Here is a 19,275-nt window from a genome sequence, read left to right as displayed (position 1 = left end):
TGCTTGACGTCCTATTAACAAATGCCCCTCAATTTCGCACTGACTGGTGTTCTGGGTATTAAACTTAGTGATCACTCCTTCATTTTTGGGGTGAGATCATCAGCCAGACCCAAAGCCCCCCCTAAAAATGTTGAAAAGCACTCTTTGAGGCACTCAGGCATTTCCTAATTATATGCTTCACTCGGATATTGACAAGGTATGTGATATCCCCAACCTGACTACGGCTTGGGAGACTTTCAGGTACACGTTTCTCCAAATTGTTAACAAACATGCTCCGTTGGTTAGATTTAAAAATAAAGGCAACCGCCCACCATGGTATGATCCTTTGATTACAAAGCTCATGAAAACTAGGGACAAGGCTTGGGCATGTGCTCAGAAAAGTAATTTGGTAAATGACTGGCTAGATACAGGATTTTAAGGAATAGAGGCGTCAAAAAAATACGGCATGCAAAAAATGCCTACTTTTCCTCCACTCTCCTGGAATCACATGGAAATGCCAGGATTTTTTGGAAAACAATCAAATGTATCGAAAAGGCATTCAAAACAGACAATCTGCCCGTTGAGCTTAACCGAAATGGGGAATATTTTTCAGATCCCAAAAAAATAGTTAACATTTTTAACCTTTTTTGATCATGGATTGGGAGTCACCACTGCTCGTGCAAATTCCTACACCCCTGTCCAAACATTAAACGAATTTAGTTTCCAGCAAATCCACGAAAGTAATGTGCTGAAACAACTGTCCTACCTCAAAGGGTCCTCCTCTACCGGAGCAGATCGTTTTCCCGTCTTTGCTCTACTAACAGTTGGTCACCTAATATACAAACCTATAGCCCATATTTTCAACCTGTCCATCAAAGAAGCATCAGTTCCTCTAGAAAGGAAACATTCCTATGTCCGTCCAATTCACAAAGGGGGCCCTAAAAATGATCCCAATAACTACCGACCTATCTCAAGCTTGATTCCATCTATCACTCGGGCTTAAAATTTGCATTGAACTGCCCATATAGGGCCATAATAATTCATAATAATTAAGGACCTATATGGGCCTACGTGTTAAACTGCCCATATAGGATTCACCACTGTGATCTCTACATTGGGTCAAACTTAACATCTCTTAATGTTCGACGGCTTGTGCACTAGATCTTATTTATTCACGATGTACTTACAAAAAAATCCGCAGACTACCTACTGGATCTCCTCTCTATTTCAAAGAACAAATTTGACCTCAGGTCTTCGCTCATTTACCAGCTTCACATTCCCTATTGCCGTACAAAAACCGGAGGAAGGGATTTTGCTATTGATGCCCCCACGGTCTGGAATGCTATTGCCAATAAACTGCAACTTGAATCACTACCTTTGAGATCTTCACTCAGAACTGCTCTGGAGGAGTTGTACACTCCTAGCTGCCACTGCTATTCAGTGGCCTAAAATAAAATAAAATGTTTCGCTCCGGATGACCGCTGCAAAGTATTATCTGTATTTTGATTTAGTGTGCTGATCTTAAAGGTGCATTGAAAAATGTGATACTCTGACTGATGCTCCTGTTGTTGTGGAGTGACTCATGCAGCCAGCTATGGCTCTAGGGTTTGTGTGTTATATGTTATTTATGTAGTTTATTGTAAAAAAATTCGGCCACAGTCCGTATGATCACTGTTATATTGTATTCATGGCTTTGTATTGGTGATTTCGAAAAGTTTTTTGGTTTGGCCATGTTTTTGTTTATTGTAGTACAGAAGTAGACTGATGGCCTTAATCTCAGTTGTCTTGTGGTTGTTGTTGTTGTTTGACTTGCATCCCACTGGGATTTTTGCACAGAGCATTGGTGTACGGTGCTATTTCAGGAATATTTTGATGTTTTTTTTCCTGGATTTTCTGTTTGTACAGTCACATAGTCACTTTAAGATGTTTTCTTGTTCATGTTTTTGTTTTTGTTTGTTGTGGTTGCACCCGATTCAAGAGCCGAATGGCTCACAGGGATATACCAAATAAATGGAACGATGAAGTATGAACTATGACCCGATGGCGGTCGCGTCCTCCTGCAGCTCCGCCGTCGACTGGCAAACACCCAGCCGCTCTCTTGCCATCCTTTTCCACTTCCATGGTGAATTTGATAGATGAGTGTATGAAATTGATGTGGTTGATAAATTGGTTCAGTGCTGGCAGGCCATGTGGCCAGATGATGGAACGTGTCATCTACGTATCTCTTCCACAAGGAAGGACGTAGGGTGGATGTCTGGATGGCATCTGTCTCAAATTTCTCCATGAAAACATTAGCTACCACTGGCGATGATGGGTAACCCATTGGGGTACCCTCATTTTGTTTGTAGAATGTACCATTCCAGGTGAAGTAAGTGTTGGTAAGGCAGTGCCTTACCAAAGTTGGTACATCTGGATTCTGTCCCTGTTGGACCAAGTCTTCAATGATTGCAACGGTATCAGGTACAGGTACCTTGGTGAACAGGGTGACTACATCGAAACTGACAAGTAAATCATCTGGAGACAGTGAGATGTCCTTGACGAGAGAAACCAAATGAGCTGAGTTAAGTACAGCTGAGGTGGTCTTGCCAGTGAAAGGAAGCAGGGTCTCAGACAGAAATCTGGCCAGTTTGTGGGTGGGTGAGTTAATGGTGGAGATGATAGGACGGAGCGGGATACCTTCTTTGTGGATCTTTGGAAGACCATAAAATCTGGGTGGTCAAGCGGCCGAAGGTTTTAGAGAGCGCTGCTTGTTCGAATCGATAAAAGAAGTCGAATTAGTGATGATATTGTTGGCAATCATTGGAAGGACGACATTTACCAGATAAAGTCTTAACCGACTGTGATGTTTCCATCCTCCCTGCCTATGTCAGCTGTTATTTCTGACTCCTTGTGTCTCTTTCTCTCTCTGTACCTGTCTGGGATCTCTCCACCGGTGACTCAGGTGCTGCTGTGGGGTCCCACTTTCTGCCCCGCCCCCTCTCTCCCCCCCCTTCTCTCTCCCCCTGCCGCCGATACCTATATAACCTCATGCCACAGCAACTCTCTCGCCTACTTCAGCAGTTTTTTCTTGCCGTAGTTGTCTCACCTGATGACGATTTCTTGTGTTGCGATTGAAACGTCGTGATCTATTATATTTCTACCTACGTGACTTTACCGAAAGAACCAAAAAGTATGGTGTTATTGTGTTGCGCTGTTCATTTGGAAGGCGCAGAATGGCTGACTTCGAGCTTAATTGTAAAATTTAGCTAATGGGATGAGCTGGGCAGTTGTTTTGGCAAAGGTTGCATTCCTCATTTGGGTATAAGAAATACTTGTTTCACATGTTTATTATCCGTAAAATATGATTTTCTCAAATATACATTTTGTAAATATAATTTATATTAAAATTGAATTAATAATTGTTTAAGTATATTTCGTTTATGCAGACTTATCAGGGGATGTAAAAGGCGCAACAGATGTTTGGGGCAGATGTTAGATATTAAAATGTTTCTCGTGAAATGTTTGTTAAATAATATGTAAGTTAAATGTTGTTCAATATGATCACCATGATTGCGATTTGGGTGGACTTGATGCCGAGGAATTCAGCTGCGGTGTTCTGGCGTGGAGGGTGTCTATGATCGCTATTGCAGAGGTGCAATTGCCCTTCTGAAGAAAACTTTTGAAATAAACTCTTGCCGTTTCACAAACCCTCGGTGCCCGGGCTCGTTGTGGAGTCACCCACTTCTCCGGAGGACAGAGCACAACGCAATCTCTACTCATCACCTCCAAACTTTATTACTTTTATTGTTGTCTATTTATCCGACCTGTCCCCTCTCGCAAGGATTCACGACAGAAGGAGAGGGGACAGGGCGGACCGGCTACATATGGTACAGTAAATACAAGAACTTTTTAAAGTAGGATTTGTTTTGTCTATTTGTATGTTCATGGCAATTTCATCTCGTAAAAACATAAAAAATAACAAAAAAATATGTATACTGTACACAACACCTTAAAAAATGTTTAGCAAAAAATGTGATAAATATGCTCTTACATAATGATGTCATGTGGCGTTTTTGAAAATCCAGCGCCCTCTTCCCCCCCAAAGCCACCGGGTAATCGATGATCTACTGCATTGCATTACACACCAGGCGTCTCCATGCAAGTGATGTCGAAATTGGAGAAATTGCTTTGTTGAGAAAAATATGGCCCCTTGGTTTCAATAAAAAAGCCTCCCACATAATATGAGAAAAAAATATTGCTGCCTGACTGGCTGACACGGGTGAATAAGTGCGTGGTGATTGTGACGTCACCATGCACGTCTGCATGAATACGCCACCCGTATCCCACTTCGCTGAGCCGCGCTTCGTGCGTGCCCATGGGAAACCGCCTCCTCCACCCTCGCCCCTCCCTCCACCATCGCCCCTCCCTCCACCCTCGCCCCTCCCTCCACCCTCGCCCCTCCCTCCACCCTCGCCCCTCCCTCCACCCTCGCCCCTCCCTCCACAAATCCCCCTCCCTCCACCCTCCATCCACGCTGGTTGTTAATCCCGCGTATATTCTCGGACCAGTGCTGGCTAAAATGAAGTCAGAGTCTGCCCACTCAAAATAAATGTCCCGTGATGCAACCTCGAGCCGCTAATAGGAATGATATAACATATCTTCTTTGGTTCTTTCGGTAAAGTCACGCAGAATAAGAATAAAATAATAAAATAACACAAAAATATTCTCACGACGTTTCGGCCACAATGCAAGCGGCCATCTTCAGGTGAAAGGAACAGACCTGTCGTGACCACAAAGCTTCAATAAATGATGTTAAAATTCGTAGCGACTTTTAAGCTGGTTGGGAGAAGTGAGGCACCTTGACAAAGGGGTTTACATATCAAATAGCTGAGGGATTAGCTTGTGACTGGTCACAGGAATGGCTATGTTAAAGTCAAAACCTACACATCCACAGAGGCAACTAGTAATTTAGCATTGAAATAGCTAAGGGATTAGCTTGTGCAAATAGCTGAGGGATTAGCATGTGACTGGTCACGGAAATGGCTATGTTAAAGTCAAAACCTACGCATCCACAGAGGCAACTAGTAATTTAGCATTGAAACAGCTAAGGGATTATCTTGTGACTGGTCACAGAAATAGATGTTAAAGTAAAGGCCTACACATCCACAGAGCTTCAATGAACGCTGTTAAGATTCGTAGCGACTTTTAAGCTGGTTGGGAGAAGTGAGGCACCTTGATAAAGGGGTTTACATATCAAATAGCTGAGGGATTAGCTTGTGACTGGTCACGGAAATGGCTATGTTAAAGTCAAAACCTACACATCCACAGAGGCAACTTAACAGCGTTCATTGAAGCTCTGTGGATGTGTAGGCCTTTACTTTAACATCTATTTCTGTGACCAGTCACAAGCTAATCCCTTAGCTATTTCAATGCTAAATTACTAGTTGCCTCTGTGGATGTGTAGGTTTTGACTTTAACATAGCCATTCCTGTGACCAGTCACAAGCTAATCCCTCAGCTATTTGATATGTAAACCCCTTTGTCAAGGTGCCTCACTTCTCCCAACCAGCTTAAAAGTCGCTACGAATCTTAACATCGTTCATTGAAGCTCTGTCGTCCCGACAGGTCTGTACCTTTCACTTGAACACGGCCGCTTGCGTTGTGGCCGGAACGTCGTGAGAATTTTATTGTTATTTTATTATTTTATTCTCATTCTATGTGACTTTACCGAAAGAACCAAAGAAGATGAATCCTTGCAGTCACGAAAGCTTTAAATCGAAAAAGATATAAACATATTTAACACTCACAAGGCCAGACACAAAATCACTGCCACCTGCCAGTTAAATATCCTTGTTTTCAGAGTTGTCAAAAGTGGAGCTCAATTAAAGTACTGTAATGAGTCAATTACTAAGTGGATTCAAGGCCGTAGCCATGGAGTCAACATTGGGGGGGACCAAATATTCCAGGGTGTCTGGGGATCCCAACCCAGAAATAATATCTAAATTTTAAGACTCATTTCCTGCCTGAAATCTAAAAAAAATTCACGAACACATTGGATGGACTTTTAATTAATTTTTTACAATGTCTAATAGTGTATTGTATTACATCGCTCTGTTTTTACTTTTTTACCATTTCTTGTTTCATTTTATGTAATGGCAGAGATTAGGGATTAATAAAGTACAACTACAAACACAATCATATAAACAAATCTATGCATTGATTTATATGAAGACAATTCCTGATATTGTAGCCAAGGTTTAGCAAATTTTTGTTCTTATTTACATAGCGTAGCAATTATTTTTGTAACAATATATTGGGGGGGACATTTTGAGCATATTTGAATATTGGGGGGGGGGGGGGAGTGTGTGTCCCAATATATATTATAATTACGGCCTTGAGTGGATTCATTTGTCCACGTGCACTTCTTATAGTATCCACTGATCACTGCTCTATTGTAATGAGTCAATTGATATTGTTCTACTATAGTCAATCGATAAGTGGATTCATTTGTCCACGTGCACTACACCCTGCATTATTTACTGATCACTATTGTTCTATTGTACCGCCGAAATGATGGCAATAAGGGACACGCCTCACATTAACGATTTCTCGGCTGGGCTCTTCCAGTCCTAAGGATATAAAAGCAGATTCGGTAACACAGGGCCGTGAGCAGTGCATCATTGTGCGGTGGTGTTCACTGGTCTGGTTGTAGCGGGCAGTTAATTTGGGTGCCTGTGGTTGTGTGGAAGCGTCATCATGCTGGAAGGTGTAGCAGGTTTGTCTGAAACGTGCCTTGTTCAATCTTAACTGTGTGGTGATTTGCTGTCCGTATTCGAAGTGTATCCTTTTTAATAAGATGCTTCCTTTTGGTCGCTTGAATTCGCTAGACGTGGATTATTTTATTCCCTCTATATTTTTTCTATAAAATGGCAGTGTGCAGATCGCCGATTATGAAACCATCCGTGTGTAGTGTTCTTGGTTTTGTATTAACGATATTAGCGGACTCCTTGCTAGGTTGATTGAAATGGCACACCGCAAGCAATTAAATCATTTTTAGGTCGGCGTATGTGGGCCTGTTTATTTATTCCCGATGTTTTAATAAAAAAGGTTTTTCTAGTCTACGATGGTGTAGACTCGTCCATAATCAATTGAAAAGCGACCGCTGGTACTGGGGTGTAAAGCTGTTTGCGCGTTTGCCCTTGACAAATGCTCTTACCCCCATTCTCCCCCCCCCATCCCCGTCTTGCTGTGCTGCAGGAGAAGTGGAGACTCTGTACAAGCTGACGGTAGCCACGGGCGATACACCGTTCTCGGGCACCATGAACTTCGTGTATGCAACGATCATTGGCTCGGCAGGCCAAAGCAATAGGCAGCTTCTGGACCACTTCGGACCGGACCTTTGCCCTGGGGCGGTGAGTAGCTTCATTGTGTATCTAATCGGCTTGTGGGAATAAGCACTACACACTACAGCTTGCTCTGTCCTAGCTTCTGACTGAATTGCCTGGCAAATGCCAGATTGCATGCCAAGGATGGGTCGAGCCTGGGCAGTGCTTGGATGGGTGACCACCACGATATGAACGGCTTGTGGAATAGGCTGCAGTGATCGGTGGGTTCCTGAAGAGCGCATTCGTGCTGAATGTAATCTCGTTCTTCTGTTGAAAGTGCGATGAAACAAGTACATGCATGGGCAATACTCTTGACCCTGTGGTTTGAATGTGCAGTGTTGCCTTGGGCTGTTTTTGGCTGGTGGGGGAAGGGGGGGGGATGGACGCAATTTCTCCTTTGTAATACCTGAAACTAACACTTCATGTGCATGTTCACCTTTCGAGCAAAATTAGGTCTGACATCTAGGATCCTTTTTGATGTTATGGCCAGATTGACATCTACAGCATTCCAAGCAAGCTTGACATTGGCGACATCCGAATGGTTCGTCTGGAGAAGGAGGAGTTCCTGGTGAACGACTCGTGGTTCTGCCGCTACGTGGAGGTCGCCGCTCCGGGTGGCCGTGTGCACCGGTTCCCTGCCAACCACTGGCTCGAGCAGGGCTCCATGGAGCTACGGGAGGGGCTTGGTAAGATGTGGGTGTTGGCAGATCGCCATTTTTTTTGCATTGGTCTCTACACACATGGAGATGGTACAATTCCATTAAATGCTTATGGTCTAGCATTAAACCAAGGTTCCTTGTGGTTTTGAGGTGGCACGTATCTCTTGCACTATCCCTTTTTCTTACTGATTTCCCACAATTCCACCCAGGTTGTGCAATCGGCTAACGAAAGATGACGCCTTAATTTGGTTCCCCTCTAATTATACTCCTGTCTGCATGTGGAACTACATCCCTGAACAGTTGGCAAAATCACTTGTGTTCAGGCCTTTTTCAAATGCTGTCCACATGGCCGTCAAGACCTCCACGTGATCCTTAATTCTGCTGCGCAACAGTTCTCGCCCACAATGTAACTTAAAAGCTAGAATTTGACTTTGCAAGTTGTTGGGTACGTTCAACTCGGTGTTGTGGCTACCAGACGCATGTTTTGCACTTGCTTCCACCCTTCGCATTGCAGGTATTCTGCCACAGCACGAGACCTTGGCTCAACTAAAGGAAAAGAGGGCTGAGGAATTGTCTGCGAGACGGCACTCGTTGAGGTTTGAGGCACAAGTTATTCATGGTCTCGTGCTTGTCCAATTGCATTGCAAATTGCTACGAATACACTGTTAGACTTGCTGTCACACTTTGCCAAAAAATATCTAGAAACAGCCAAGGTTAGTTGGAATTGTCTACTGTGTTCTGGTTTTGTATGTCGGTTATGAAAATTTTGAAATAATAACTTAAATTACATTTGGAAAATTATGTAATTATCAGAAATTGTTAATTGAGAATTATGCTAAATCTAGGGATAATCGTATTAATGTATGCAAATGGGGGTGATTATGCTAATGCGAGCCTTTATGATAATTAGGCCCCGCATTGCTGCCGAGGGTCGGGTTATCAATCGGGATCATACAATTAGTCGTATTAAGTTATGCAGGTGTGCTGTAAGTAGGCCGGATTAAACTCTGCTTCGTTTAATTTCGTATTAACACTCGGCAGTACAATTATTCTCGCTTTACAATTTACCGAGTGTATTATGGTTTGTCAATTCATATCTCAACGCAGAATACAGTTCTTGTAGATAGTATTTATTATGCTTGAAACAGGAAAGAAACGTACAACCACTTCTGCGTTAATCAATTTTATTTTCTAACTAAACCTTAACTCTAAAAGATGCAACTCTCGGCTTGGAATTATCAATGCAGTACCAACACTAACCGTCAATGATTGCGTTGTTTCGCTTTGGCGACGGCACATGTTATTAATTCCACTGCCTAACGCGAGCTCAGCTGGTGAGAGGGTCGTTAAACATGCATGCTATTCTACACAAACCTTAACCCTATAATATGCAAATTCGTACACTGGAAATTAGCCACGCATTACTGCACCCATTCGTTGATCCATATGCAACATCATGCAATTAAAAAAAACGAACGACTCAAATACTAAGTAGCAGTATCCCTGTAACTCGATGGCAACAATGTTCTTCACAATCCGTTGATATTTAATGTGCCCCCTTTGGAATGTCACACTTCTTGATTGTCCCAATATGAGCGTCTTCTTGAAGCAGATGCCGGGGGGTGCGTCTGAGATGGGGGAGGGTGATACGAACGGCTTTGTTCTCTTGGTCGGTGTCAGCTTGGCTGCTCATGCTAGCAGATAAAGGCTCTTTCCGCTGCTGAATGAGCCAGCACACGCGTGGCCGCTGGCACTTGATGTAGAAATACAAGTCTGAGCGATACTTCGTCTTTCAGCTCCCAACTCGCGCTCGTTTATACATCGCTACTCGGCGACCCTTGCCATCCTGTGATCATGGGGCCACCCCCGGCCTGCCACTCGCTGCCCTCAGTAGCTCTTGAGCTGATCTACCGATTGAACTTGCTGTGCCTTGTTGAACTGGTCTGTCGAGATGCTGGTTGAGCAGTTACATTCGAAAAATCTCCGCTCTGGGTAGTGGGAGGGGGGGGGGGCGTTGCTTGTGTGTGTCATCCCATCAAGACATCTGTATCCATTGATCACCGTCCCCCGCCCCAAGGTATCTCTTCATCCATGGGGTACAGATGGCTCCGTCTTTGCAACAAGCCATTTCCTCGCTCTGGTGTTAAATTCCTGTTATCCTGCACTGTGGGAAGACTAAGGTGGCCGGGAGGTTCTTTCTCTCTCTGGCTAGCCCTCGGTTTAACGTCGCTCAAATATCATTTGGTTTTGTTCAACCAAGATTTGTAGTTATTTCCGATTTCATCTGGAGGTTGGATATATAGCTTAGTTTGGACTTGCGCTTTCGTGATTGCAGGAACTCGTGTACTTTGGTTCTCTTGGTAAAGTCACGTACATAGAAGATACAATGCGTGGCTTAAATTAGGTTGACATATAATAAGCAATAATATAGACTTATTCTTATAGCCAAGCTTTAACTTTATCTGGGAATTTGAGCCATTCTTTGGCACTCTGGAGATTCGCAGGTAACATAACCGCTCTTTGTCCTGCAGTTTATTATTTATTTTTAATGGCCTTTATGCTATCTCCTTCTGGCTGCTCCTTGTAGCAGAATTTATTTAAAAAAATTACTGGCAATTATTAATAGCAATTTTGGAACAGGCCTATATATCCAACACTGGGTGATTCAGAATGCGTAAAGAGGTGGAACTACGTTTTCCCACCGTTTCTTTTCAATGGTGTGCTCTTAATCTGTTTCACCTTCCTAATTGGGTTTTATTATTACACTCGATTCTGGAATCGTGACCGTTGGCCAGCTGCCGAATACAAAAATGGGCAATCTAATTTTGCCACCCATATTGTAGTGACCGGTGTGTACCAAAAACCCTGGCTTTGACACCTAAACTATTGCGGCCTGTGTTTGATTTTCTACAGGTGGCTAGAATGGCAGGCTGGGCTTCCCCTTGGAGTCGACAGCAAATCCTTCCTTGACTTGCCCTGCGACACCCGTTTTGATGATGAGAAAAGTGCCGATTTCAACTTGTCCTTTCTGCAAAGGTAAAGACACCATTTGTTTGCCACACTACTGTTACCATTTTGTTAGACATGTTGCTACCTTTGAATTCTTTTCAAATGTCCCTAATCGGTCTGACTGCACTTTTGTACTTGTCGTTTAGTGTGCAAGATTTGGGTTTGAGGGTGTTCATGAACCTCGATGGCATGTCTTGGACGAAGATAGAAGACTTCCGTCGCTTATTTACAAGGGTCAAGAGTGAAATTGCAGGTGTGCACGGTGGGGTAGCTATGGTTTGAGTGGTCAACTAAGTCTAGGGTTGACTCCATGATTACATCTAAGATCCGATCCTGCTGGTTTTTCACCTACTTTGTGGAAATTAATGGCGCCACACCGTCCCCTCCAGTAGCTTGCCATACCCTTTTTTTATAATTGATTGCGAGACTTAATTTGAAGTAATGGTGTACATGTACACAACTGACCTGCGGTTTTAAATTGTAGCCCTGTATGTGGTATCTGTTCCACGTCTTTCTGCTATCTCCCGTTGTGCAGAGTATATTTCTCACCACTGGGATCAGGACTGGTTCTTCGGTTACCAATTCATGAATGGCGTCAACCCTGTTCTCATCAAACGCTGCACCAAGCTGCCTGAGAATTTCCCTGTCACCACGAACATGGTGAAGAGCAGCCTGGTCCGTGAATGCTCCCTTGAAGACGAGATCAAGGTGCTGTAAAGATCTCCCAATGTTTTAATTTGAAACTTGCCCCTAATAACCTTGTGCAGACCATAGCTTAAGCGCATCACTACAGTGGTGATGACCTGTGGGATTGTTTTGTGTGCATGTTCACAGCACGGCAATGTCTACATTGTGGACTACCAGTGCCTTGATGGCATTCCTGGCAATACATTCAACCATTCCAAGCCCTTCTACCTAGCAGCTCCCATGTGCCTGCTTTACGTCAACAAACAAGGGCAGCTGCTGCCTATTGCTATACAGGCAAGTTGTGCATTTTGCGCTCGTGCTAGCATCCTGGCAATGGTAACTTTTGTTATCAACAGGACCACATCTCCGACTTGTGTACTCCTGCCCTAGATGTCACTAGCTCTCCCCTTGCCAGTGGGTTGGGTAATTATGGCATTCCTGCATTGGCTTGTGGGTATTAGTAAAGACCAAATTACCCTAATCGTTTCATCCACTGTACAATAACAGTCCTGGGTGCATTGTGTAGTTTGGCACGTACATGGCCAAATGTACTGCAATCATAGACAAAGTGATAGTCAAAACTTTTGTTTTTACAAACGTATAAATAACAGTTTGTAAAGTTGGCAACAGGTACACACTCAAAGTACCTACTAATCTATTCATTCTAGTAACCATGTCGTACATGAGACAATGAAAACATCGGACATAGCAAGCTTCGGTACGAACAACTGTAGCTTTACACAAACAATATTCTGCTGCTCCTACCACCATGCATCCACAGCTGCAGCAAAAGCCATCGGCGGATAACCCCATCTTCTTGCCGAGCGACTCTGCGCACGACTGGATGCTGGCCAAGATGTGGGTTCGTTCCATGGACTTTCAGATCCATGAGATCTCCACGCACTTGCTCAAGACCCACTTGCTGGCCGAGGTGTTCACCATGGCCACCTTGCGGCAGCTGTCTACAATGCATCCTGTCCATAAGGTAAATCCATGGTTTTAATGTTGGCGTTTATCGCATGGGAGACTGCTAGTGACACAGTTATCCACTGCTAGCTTGTATTTTTTAAATGCATGTGGTGCTCGTCACCATCCTGGCAGTCCTTGTACTGCCTGTCAACCAACAGGGCTTCTTTGACGGGAGATGTGGTCTCTGGATTCTTAGATCTTGCCCAATACTCTGGTCATTTTTGTGACGGTAAATTTTTACTCTTGTGGGTTGTGTGGAACCATCCTTCCAGAATGTAGTGACTCTCCTTTTCTAGTAAACCTTTATCCAAGTACATAACTGAGGAAATGTATATGTACCAAGACATGAAATGCCTTGTGCACAGGACTTGCCCTCTCCTTTTAAGGACTTGAAAGTGCATTCTTAAAGTAACATTAATTAAATTAAGCGTATTGCCAGCTAATACACATGGTCATTTGATTTTCTGACCTGCTTACGCATAGCTCCTATATCGCCACCTGCGCTTCACCCTGGAAATCAACGTGCGTGCACGGACGCAGCTTGTGGGCACAGGAGCCTTTGTGGATCAGGTGAGGGTTGTGGTTTTTACAAGCCTTTTGAAATGAGTTGCCACTTAAGCCACGGCATCAAAGCCTCCGAGGCAATCTTGTAATCCAACAATCTTACTTCTGCTGCTTGAGCTGATTTTGTCATTGCTCATCTCCTGGATATCCTCCAATGCATTCCATTGTTTAGCTGCTTGATGTTCACAATCCATTTACAGGAACTCAATCGTCCTAATATTCTTTCCAATGCGGTGTTTGACATTGCTCGCTCTTAACATCCTGGTATAATACCAAGCGTGCATCTACCTGATTCTGTGCACGTTTCCAAGTTTTAAGCACACGATACCAGCAAGTACTTCAACCTGCTCCTTTAATTTCATTTTGCTTTGTCCCTACTGACTATATCCAATAGTTTTAATAGCAAGGATGCAAGCTTTTGTTACACCTGTCCTCCAACTTTTCGGCTACCATTTTAAATTATAGTTGCCCATACAGTGACCATGGTTAATCTCTCCTTCCCCTATTGACCCTCAATACCTTAATGCAATTTTCCAATGACTGACCCAACTTTGAAAGTTGCCACCTTTTGGCTCCTTTTGCATCGCCATGCATATCGACACGTCCGAGTACTGCATTGTCTTTCAATGGTAAGGCTTCGAATGACACGATCTTGAAATGTACTTGTGCAGGCGCTGTCAATTGGGGGCGGTGGCCATTTCAAGCTTGGTGGCAAGGGCTTGAAGGCGCTCACCTACAGACATCTGTGCATCCTGAAGGATGTGGCAGATCGAGGTGTTGGTGACTTGCCCAGCTACTACTACAGGGATGATGCCTGCAGCATCTGGAAGACCATTCACAAGTAACCAGACCTACTATACGCTGGTGCCAGTGGTTTTTATGTGCCTGATGATGAAAGTGCTATCGGTGGGCACGTGCAACCAATTGCAAAGGCAGTTCAGATATATAAAAAATTTGAGACCCAATTTATGAGTCAACACTAAATTTGACTTCATTTCCTCCCTTTCAAGACAGGGTTTCTGACTGGTTCTTTCGGTAAGTCATGTAGGTAGAAAAACTAAGATCGAGACGTTGCAATCGTCTTCAGGTGTGAGTGAGAAACAGGCTGCTGAAACAAGTCCTATATATACAGCTGGGGGAGGGGGGCGAGAGCTTCTGCCTAAGCGAGTAAGAATTCCAAAGATGGGAACTGATGTGGGTGATGCACCTCCATGACAGACCTGAGGAGGTAGCTATTGTAATGTCAGAAATTAGCATTTCAATATGTAGTGACGGTGTATCCACCACCTAGGGGATTGACGCGTGCAATAGGAAATGCATGCGCGCACAACATCACAGCGAGTTAGTCTGCTAAACGAGCCACCGCCACATCGAGAGAAAGGGAGCAACGTTGGCTTTGTTGGTGGGTCGCCTACGTGACTTTAACGAAAGAACCAACGAGTGGATTCCTGCAGCCACAAGCTTAATATAATGATTTAATGACATGATGCTGCCTACCCCCGGGTAAATAGATGTATTTTCCCCAACTTGGTATATTTGTTATCCTAGGAATGATACAAGGGACTTTAAACACTACCACAATTCAAAAATTTTCCTTTTATTGAACTTGATATGAGACTAAGGTCGCTTTAGTTCCTGTGGCATTCATCTTAACTAAAAGCACCATTACGTTGTGCAGGTTTGTCGACAAGATACTTGCCATCTTCTACAAAAGTGACGAAGACGTGAAAGGTGACGCTGAACTTCAAGCATTCGTTGACGACATCAACCATGCCTTACTGAGCAACCCGTCCAATGGTAATTAAGCAGCCCTGCAATTATGTCTTAGCACTTGCAGGAGGAAGGGGTTTTCTGCCAGGTCATTGAATGCCCTACCATGCTGGCCAGACCACTTGTGAGGATGGACATGCATTACTACACCAGGTTGCAACCTGGTTTCGGCCAACTGGTGTATCCTACCATTCTTGGCCACATAATGTTAAATGTATGCCCATGACTTGCCAGGAACTTGCAGGCATCCTCTGTATAGCAAATCCAGTGTGCTAACAAAGCCACCAAGACGCCATGCATCAACTTTTTTATTTTGGCCCATGGACCACTGCCAAATGCAAAGGTTTCTATGGTCCCCAGCCCTAGTGACAAAAAATTAAATTATCTAAATGCCAGTAATACAACAAACTGCATTACCATAACTTTTTTCGTGCGGCTATTCACATTTTTGAAGGGCATTTAGATCTTGGAATGCTTTACCCTAATATCAACTAATTTAATAAATATCAATGACATTCTGTTCATTTCTGGATTGGTATTTGGACCACTGGTCCCTGAACCAGGCTAAGAACCACTGCTCTCGTCAATAGCAAGACAATTGCTATAATTTCAAACGAGGGGATATTTGAGCTTGCAGGTTTTACCGTCCAAGCATTGTTTTTAACGCAACTTCATCGCTCGCTGCTCCTTTTAACATTGGTTCTGTGCTGCAGGATTTCCTACCAAGTTCACATGTGTGTCAGAGTTGAGTGAATTCCTCACCATGGTGGTGTTCCTGTGCTCTGCCCAGCATTCTGCCGTCAACTATGGCCAGGTAATGTATATTCGGATGTTTGTTTTTTGAACGAAAGCCCTTGCAAAGTGGTGTTCGGTTTATTGCTGACTTTGTAGTATAAGAAAAATGCTCTTCCCACCCCTACCATGTGCTGCAGTTTGACTTCTATGCATGGATCCCAAATGCACCCAGTGCCATGAGGAAACCACCTCCAGCCACCAAGGGTGTGGTGGACATGCCCTTCATCCTGCAGACACTACCTGATGTGCAGGTGTCTTGCGTTTCCATGGCAATCACCTGGGTGCTTAGCCGCAGTGCTGCAGAGGTAGGTGCTTGTTCCTGCATTTTCAATGCGGATTAAGGTTACGTCGGTCTAAATCCAGACTTAGAGCTTTCGTGACCTGCAGGAATTCCTGTTCTTTGGGTCTTGGTAAATTCGTGTAGATGTGTTGCAATCCAAGCATTGTAATTTGTACATAAGTGATCGTCATCGGGAAAAGCTGGCTGGCCTCTAAAGGAAAACCATTTATAAAGGTTTGAAATGGGTGTAGCTCAAGTGGTCGGCTGCCTAGGCAGGACAGTTAATGTTAATCTAAATGGTAATCGTGGAGGACAGTGCTGGTGATGGGCTTTCCACCAATTAAAAGATTGCCAGGCACAAAATTGCAACATTTACAGCCAGTTCATGGCTTAAAAGATTACGATGACCTTTTTAGGTATGATTGTCCTGAAAGGGCAGCCACTGAACCCTGCCTAGTGGCTAACATGCATAACTAATCTTGGAGGTGAGTGTACCAACACTTTACCCAATCCACGATCTTCTGATGGGCCAACTTGTGCAAGTTGTATACTATATAATGCTGTGATTTTTGAAGCTGCTGCACTGGAAGGTTAGACTTCAAACCCACGTCTTAGTTGAATCCAGTCTACTAACCATTATACAACGGTCACCTTTATAAAGACCGTATCCTTTTTAAAACCTTGATCCATGATTTAGCAACCTCTTCCTGCTGCATGGAACTTCTATTGACCTAATTACAAGGGGGTCAACCAATGTCTTGAATGGTGTCTGTTTTTTTTCATGAAATGCGTGCAGAAAACCCTTGGAACTTTCCCAGATGAACCTTTCCAGAACCCAGATGCCCTCAAGGCCATGCAAGAATACCAATCCGACCTCGAGGTGATTACAAAATCCATTGTTGAAAGAAACAAGACCCTTCCCATCAAGTATCCCTACCTGAAGCCTGACAAGGTGGCCAACAGCATCACAATCTAAATGATGGGGGCAAACCAGAGGCTTAGATTTGCTGTGCTTTCCTGCCTTAGCCTTGTGTGTCCAAGGGATCAAATTTTTCTAATGGAGGCTGCTTTAAAATTCAATTTGCAATGCAAACTTCCATCAGCTTGAACATTTTTGTCCTAAAAAACCTTGCGCTAAATGCAAACTCTCAATTATGTGTGGGGCCATGGTAGATTTAAGATGGCTATGCAGTGCCAATATTTCCTTTACCGTGTTGTACCTTGAACTGTCTTATGTGCACGTTGCAAAATGAAAAAAAATAAAAAATATAAACCTTTTTTATTTCGGCAGATGTGCTATTTTACATAGCTTGTGTTTTATCTCTTTTTCGGTTGTAGATTGGGCTGCCATCTCACATGGATTTTTTAGGGCACCGCTACTGCGCCTTAGCTTTTTTAGCTTAAACATAGTTGCCACTTGTGGCGCTATAGTGGGTTTCCAGGCGAGTGGACATGACTTGCAGAGGCAACGCGTTTATTTACAAGGGTAACAATAGCATTCTTAACTCAAGGGGCATTAGCCACTTCACCTACTGCCTGGGAAGGTACGGCCTCAGGACTTGTGCCCTAGCCAGAGGAGAGGCTGTGGTCCCAGTGATTAAGGGTGACCTAGGGGAGGTGAAACTGACCCAGCCAGGGTATGGGTCCCAACCACTGGCCCACTCAGTCCTATCCCTTACAAAGGCAGTGGGTCTAGGGGTTCCCAGGGTCCTATGCTAGCTAGTCTTTTGGCTTTAATCTTTGGACTGGCCCCAGGCTTGTCCAGAGGTCCAGCTTTTATACCCTTCCCTGCTTTTGGGGCTGGGGAATGTAGCGACCCTCATGCCGGTCCAAGTTGCTGCCCCTGGTCGGCCCTGTCTGCTACTGCAGGTAAGTACATGGCCCATATACAGCGGTACACTACCATTCTGGGCCTGGGGGGGGGGGGGTGGGGGAGGAATGCTCATGATGATTTAATTTTAGTGATGGATTTTTTTATACTACCAACTGTCAATGCACATTCCCAAGCATTTGATCTTTTTTTACTAGTGGCAATGACGGTGCCACCTGTTGGCCTAAAAAGGGGTAGTCGCAGTTATGGGTATTACTAGTTTTACTACCCAGCTTTGCCTGAGACGTGGATTGTTTTTACACGGCCTACGTGGGGAGGATGCGTGACGTCAGGCATACTACGGAGGGGGGGGGGGTATCTGGGGTAAAGGTAAAAGGGGGTCGATGGGAAGCCTCCAGGATTCTGCTCGAAGGTTCTGGAAGGAGAGCATAACCGGATGGGGCTGGGGTGTATAAGGGTGACTGGAACCAGAACTTACCTCTGGACCTGACTATGGATGCATCCTAACCCCAACAGCCGAGTCACAACACGACACCCGGTCCATTTTGCAAACTCGGGCATCTAGGCTGCTGATAGTCATCGCCAACCGGCATCGCACTCGTATTGCCACCGGGTGACAGGGGTGGTCAAGCTCGGACACTGGAGGAAATTTGCACGTCGGGTGATCACGGCCACTGTGGGTTACTTGGCGGTGGTGGGGCTCTATCCAGGGAATTGAGATTTTGGTGGACACAGGTGCTTCTGCCACCATTATATTGGATGTAATTTTTGACCTGTTGCCGATGAGGAACCAGCTTGTTAGGCCGGTAGTAAACGCGTGCGTCACGGCGAACGGTGGTAGTATGGGGATTATAGGGCAAGTGGAGGCCCGCGTCGAGATTGGCGAGATCACAGTTGTTGGGCCGGTACTGATCTCGAGGATGCTGGTTGTGCCCTGCCTTTTAGGCACGGATTTTTTTTTAGAAAAATGCCCCTTAAGATCCTCATCGATCAGAGCTGTGTGGAGATGCCGTCAGGCCACAAACTTTTTGCAGTCCCCACAAGTACGGTGGCGAATGTTACAGTCCAGGCCCTTGCGAGGGACTCTTCAAATCCCGCCAGGATCGCGGATGTTGGTTTCGCTGCGCTATTGCAAGTGGTTACAAGTAGCAGATCCAGAATCGGGTGTCTTGTTGACTGTCCTAATGCAATGACTTGGAGGTTGGCGCTGGTTGGCGCACACAGTCGTCCGCCTCAACCAGGAGCCGTTCTTGCAGGTCCTCAATGCGAGACCAGAGACGGCTGTGGTTCAGGTGGGGGGGGGGGGGGGGGGCGGGTGTTGGCTCGCGTGATGGCTGCGTTTCACGAGGGTAATGGAATTGCGCACGCC

The 19,275-nt window shown here is 44.6% G+C and overlaps 1 protein-coding gene across 1 annotated transcript; it reads left to right on the top strand.

Moving 5' to 3' along the window:
* Positions 1-6,607: 6,607 nt before the first annotated feature.
* Positions 6,608-17,353, top strand: LOC116954558 (polyunsaturated fatty acid 5-lipoxygenase-like). The gene is made up of 15 exons (XM_032975154.2): positions 6,608-6,732; positions 7,215-7,369; positions 7,833-8,028; positions 8,516-8,597; positions 10,915-11,037; positions 11,157-11,263; positions 11,546-11,718; positions 11,845-11,991; positions 12,479-12,682; positions 13,150-13,236; positions 13,902-14,071; positions 14,909-15,027; positions 15,714-15,814; positions 15,933-16,100; positions 16,872-17,353. Exons 1-15 carry the CDS (start codon positions 6,714-6,716, stop codon positions 17,049-17,051), a joined length of 2,031 nt encoding a protein of 676 aa, XP_032831045.2. The 5' UTR covers positions 6,608-6,713; the 3' UTR covers positions 17,052-17,353.
* Positions 17,354-19,275: the final 1,922 nt, after the last annotated feature.

Source organism: Petromyzon marinus, chromosome 55 (genome assembly GCF_048934315.1).
Source record: "Petromyzon marinus isolate PM22_M1 ecotype Great Lakes invasive population chromosome 55, UKy_Petmar_22M1.pri1.0, whole genome shotgun sequence".
Lineage (NCBI taxonomy): Eukaryota > Metazoa > Chordata > Hyperoartia > Petromyzontiformes > Petromyzontidae > Petromyzon > Petromyzon marinus.
Note: the sequence above shows the minus strand (reverse complement) of the source record. Positions and strands in the feature narration are given on the sequence as shown.

Bases quoted from the DNA above. Each gene is read 5' to 3' on its own strand.
- LOC116954558 (XM_032975154.2), top strand. The intron at 11,992-12,478 runs GCAAGTTGTGCA...ATGCATCCACAG, and splicing joins TGCTGCCTATTGCTATACAG to CTGCAGCAAAAGCCATCGGC. The intron at 15,815-15,932 runs GTAATGTATATT...CATGTGCTGCAG, and splicing joins CTGCCGTCAACTATGGCCAG to TTTGACTTCTATGCATGGAT.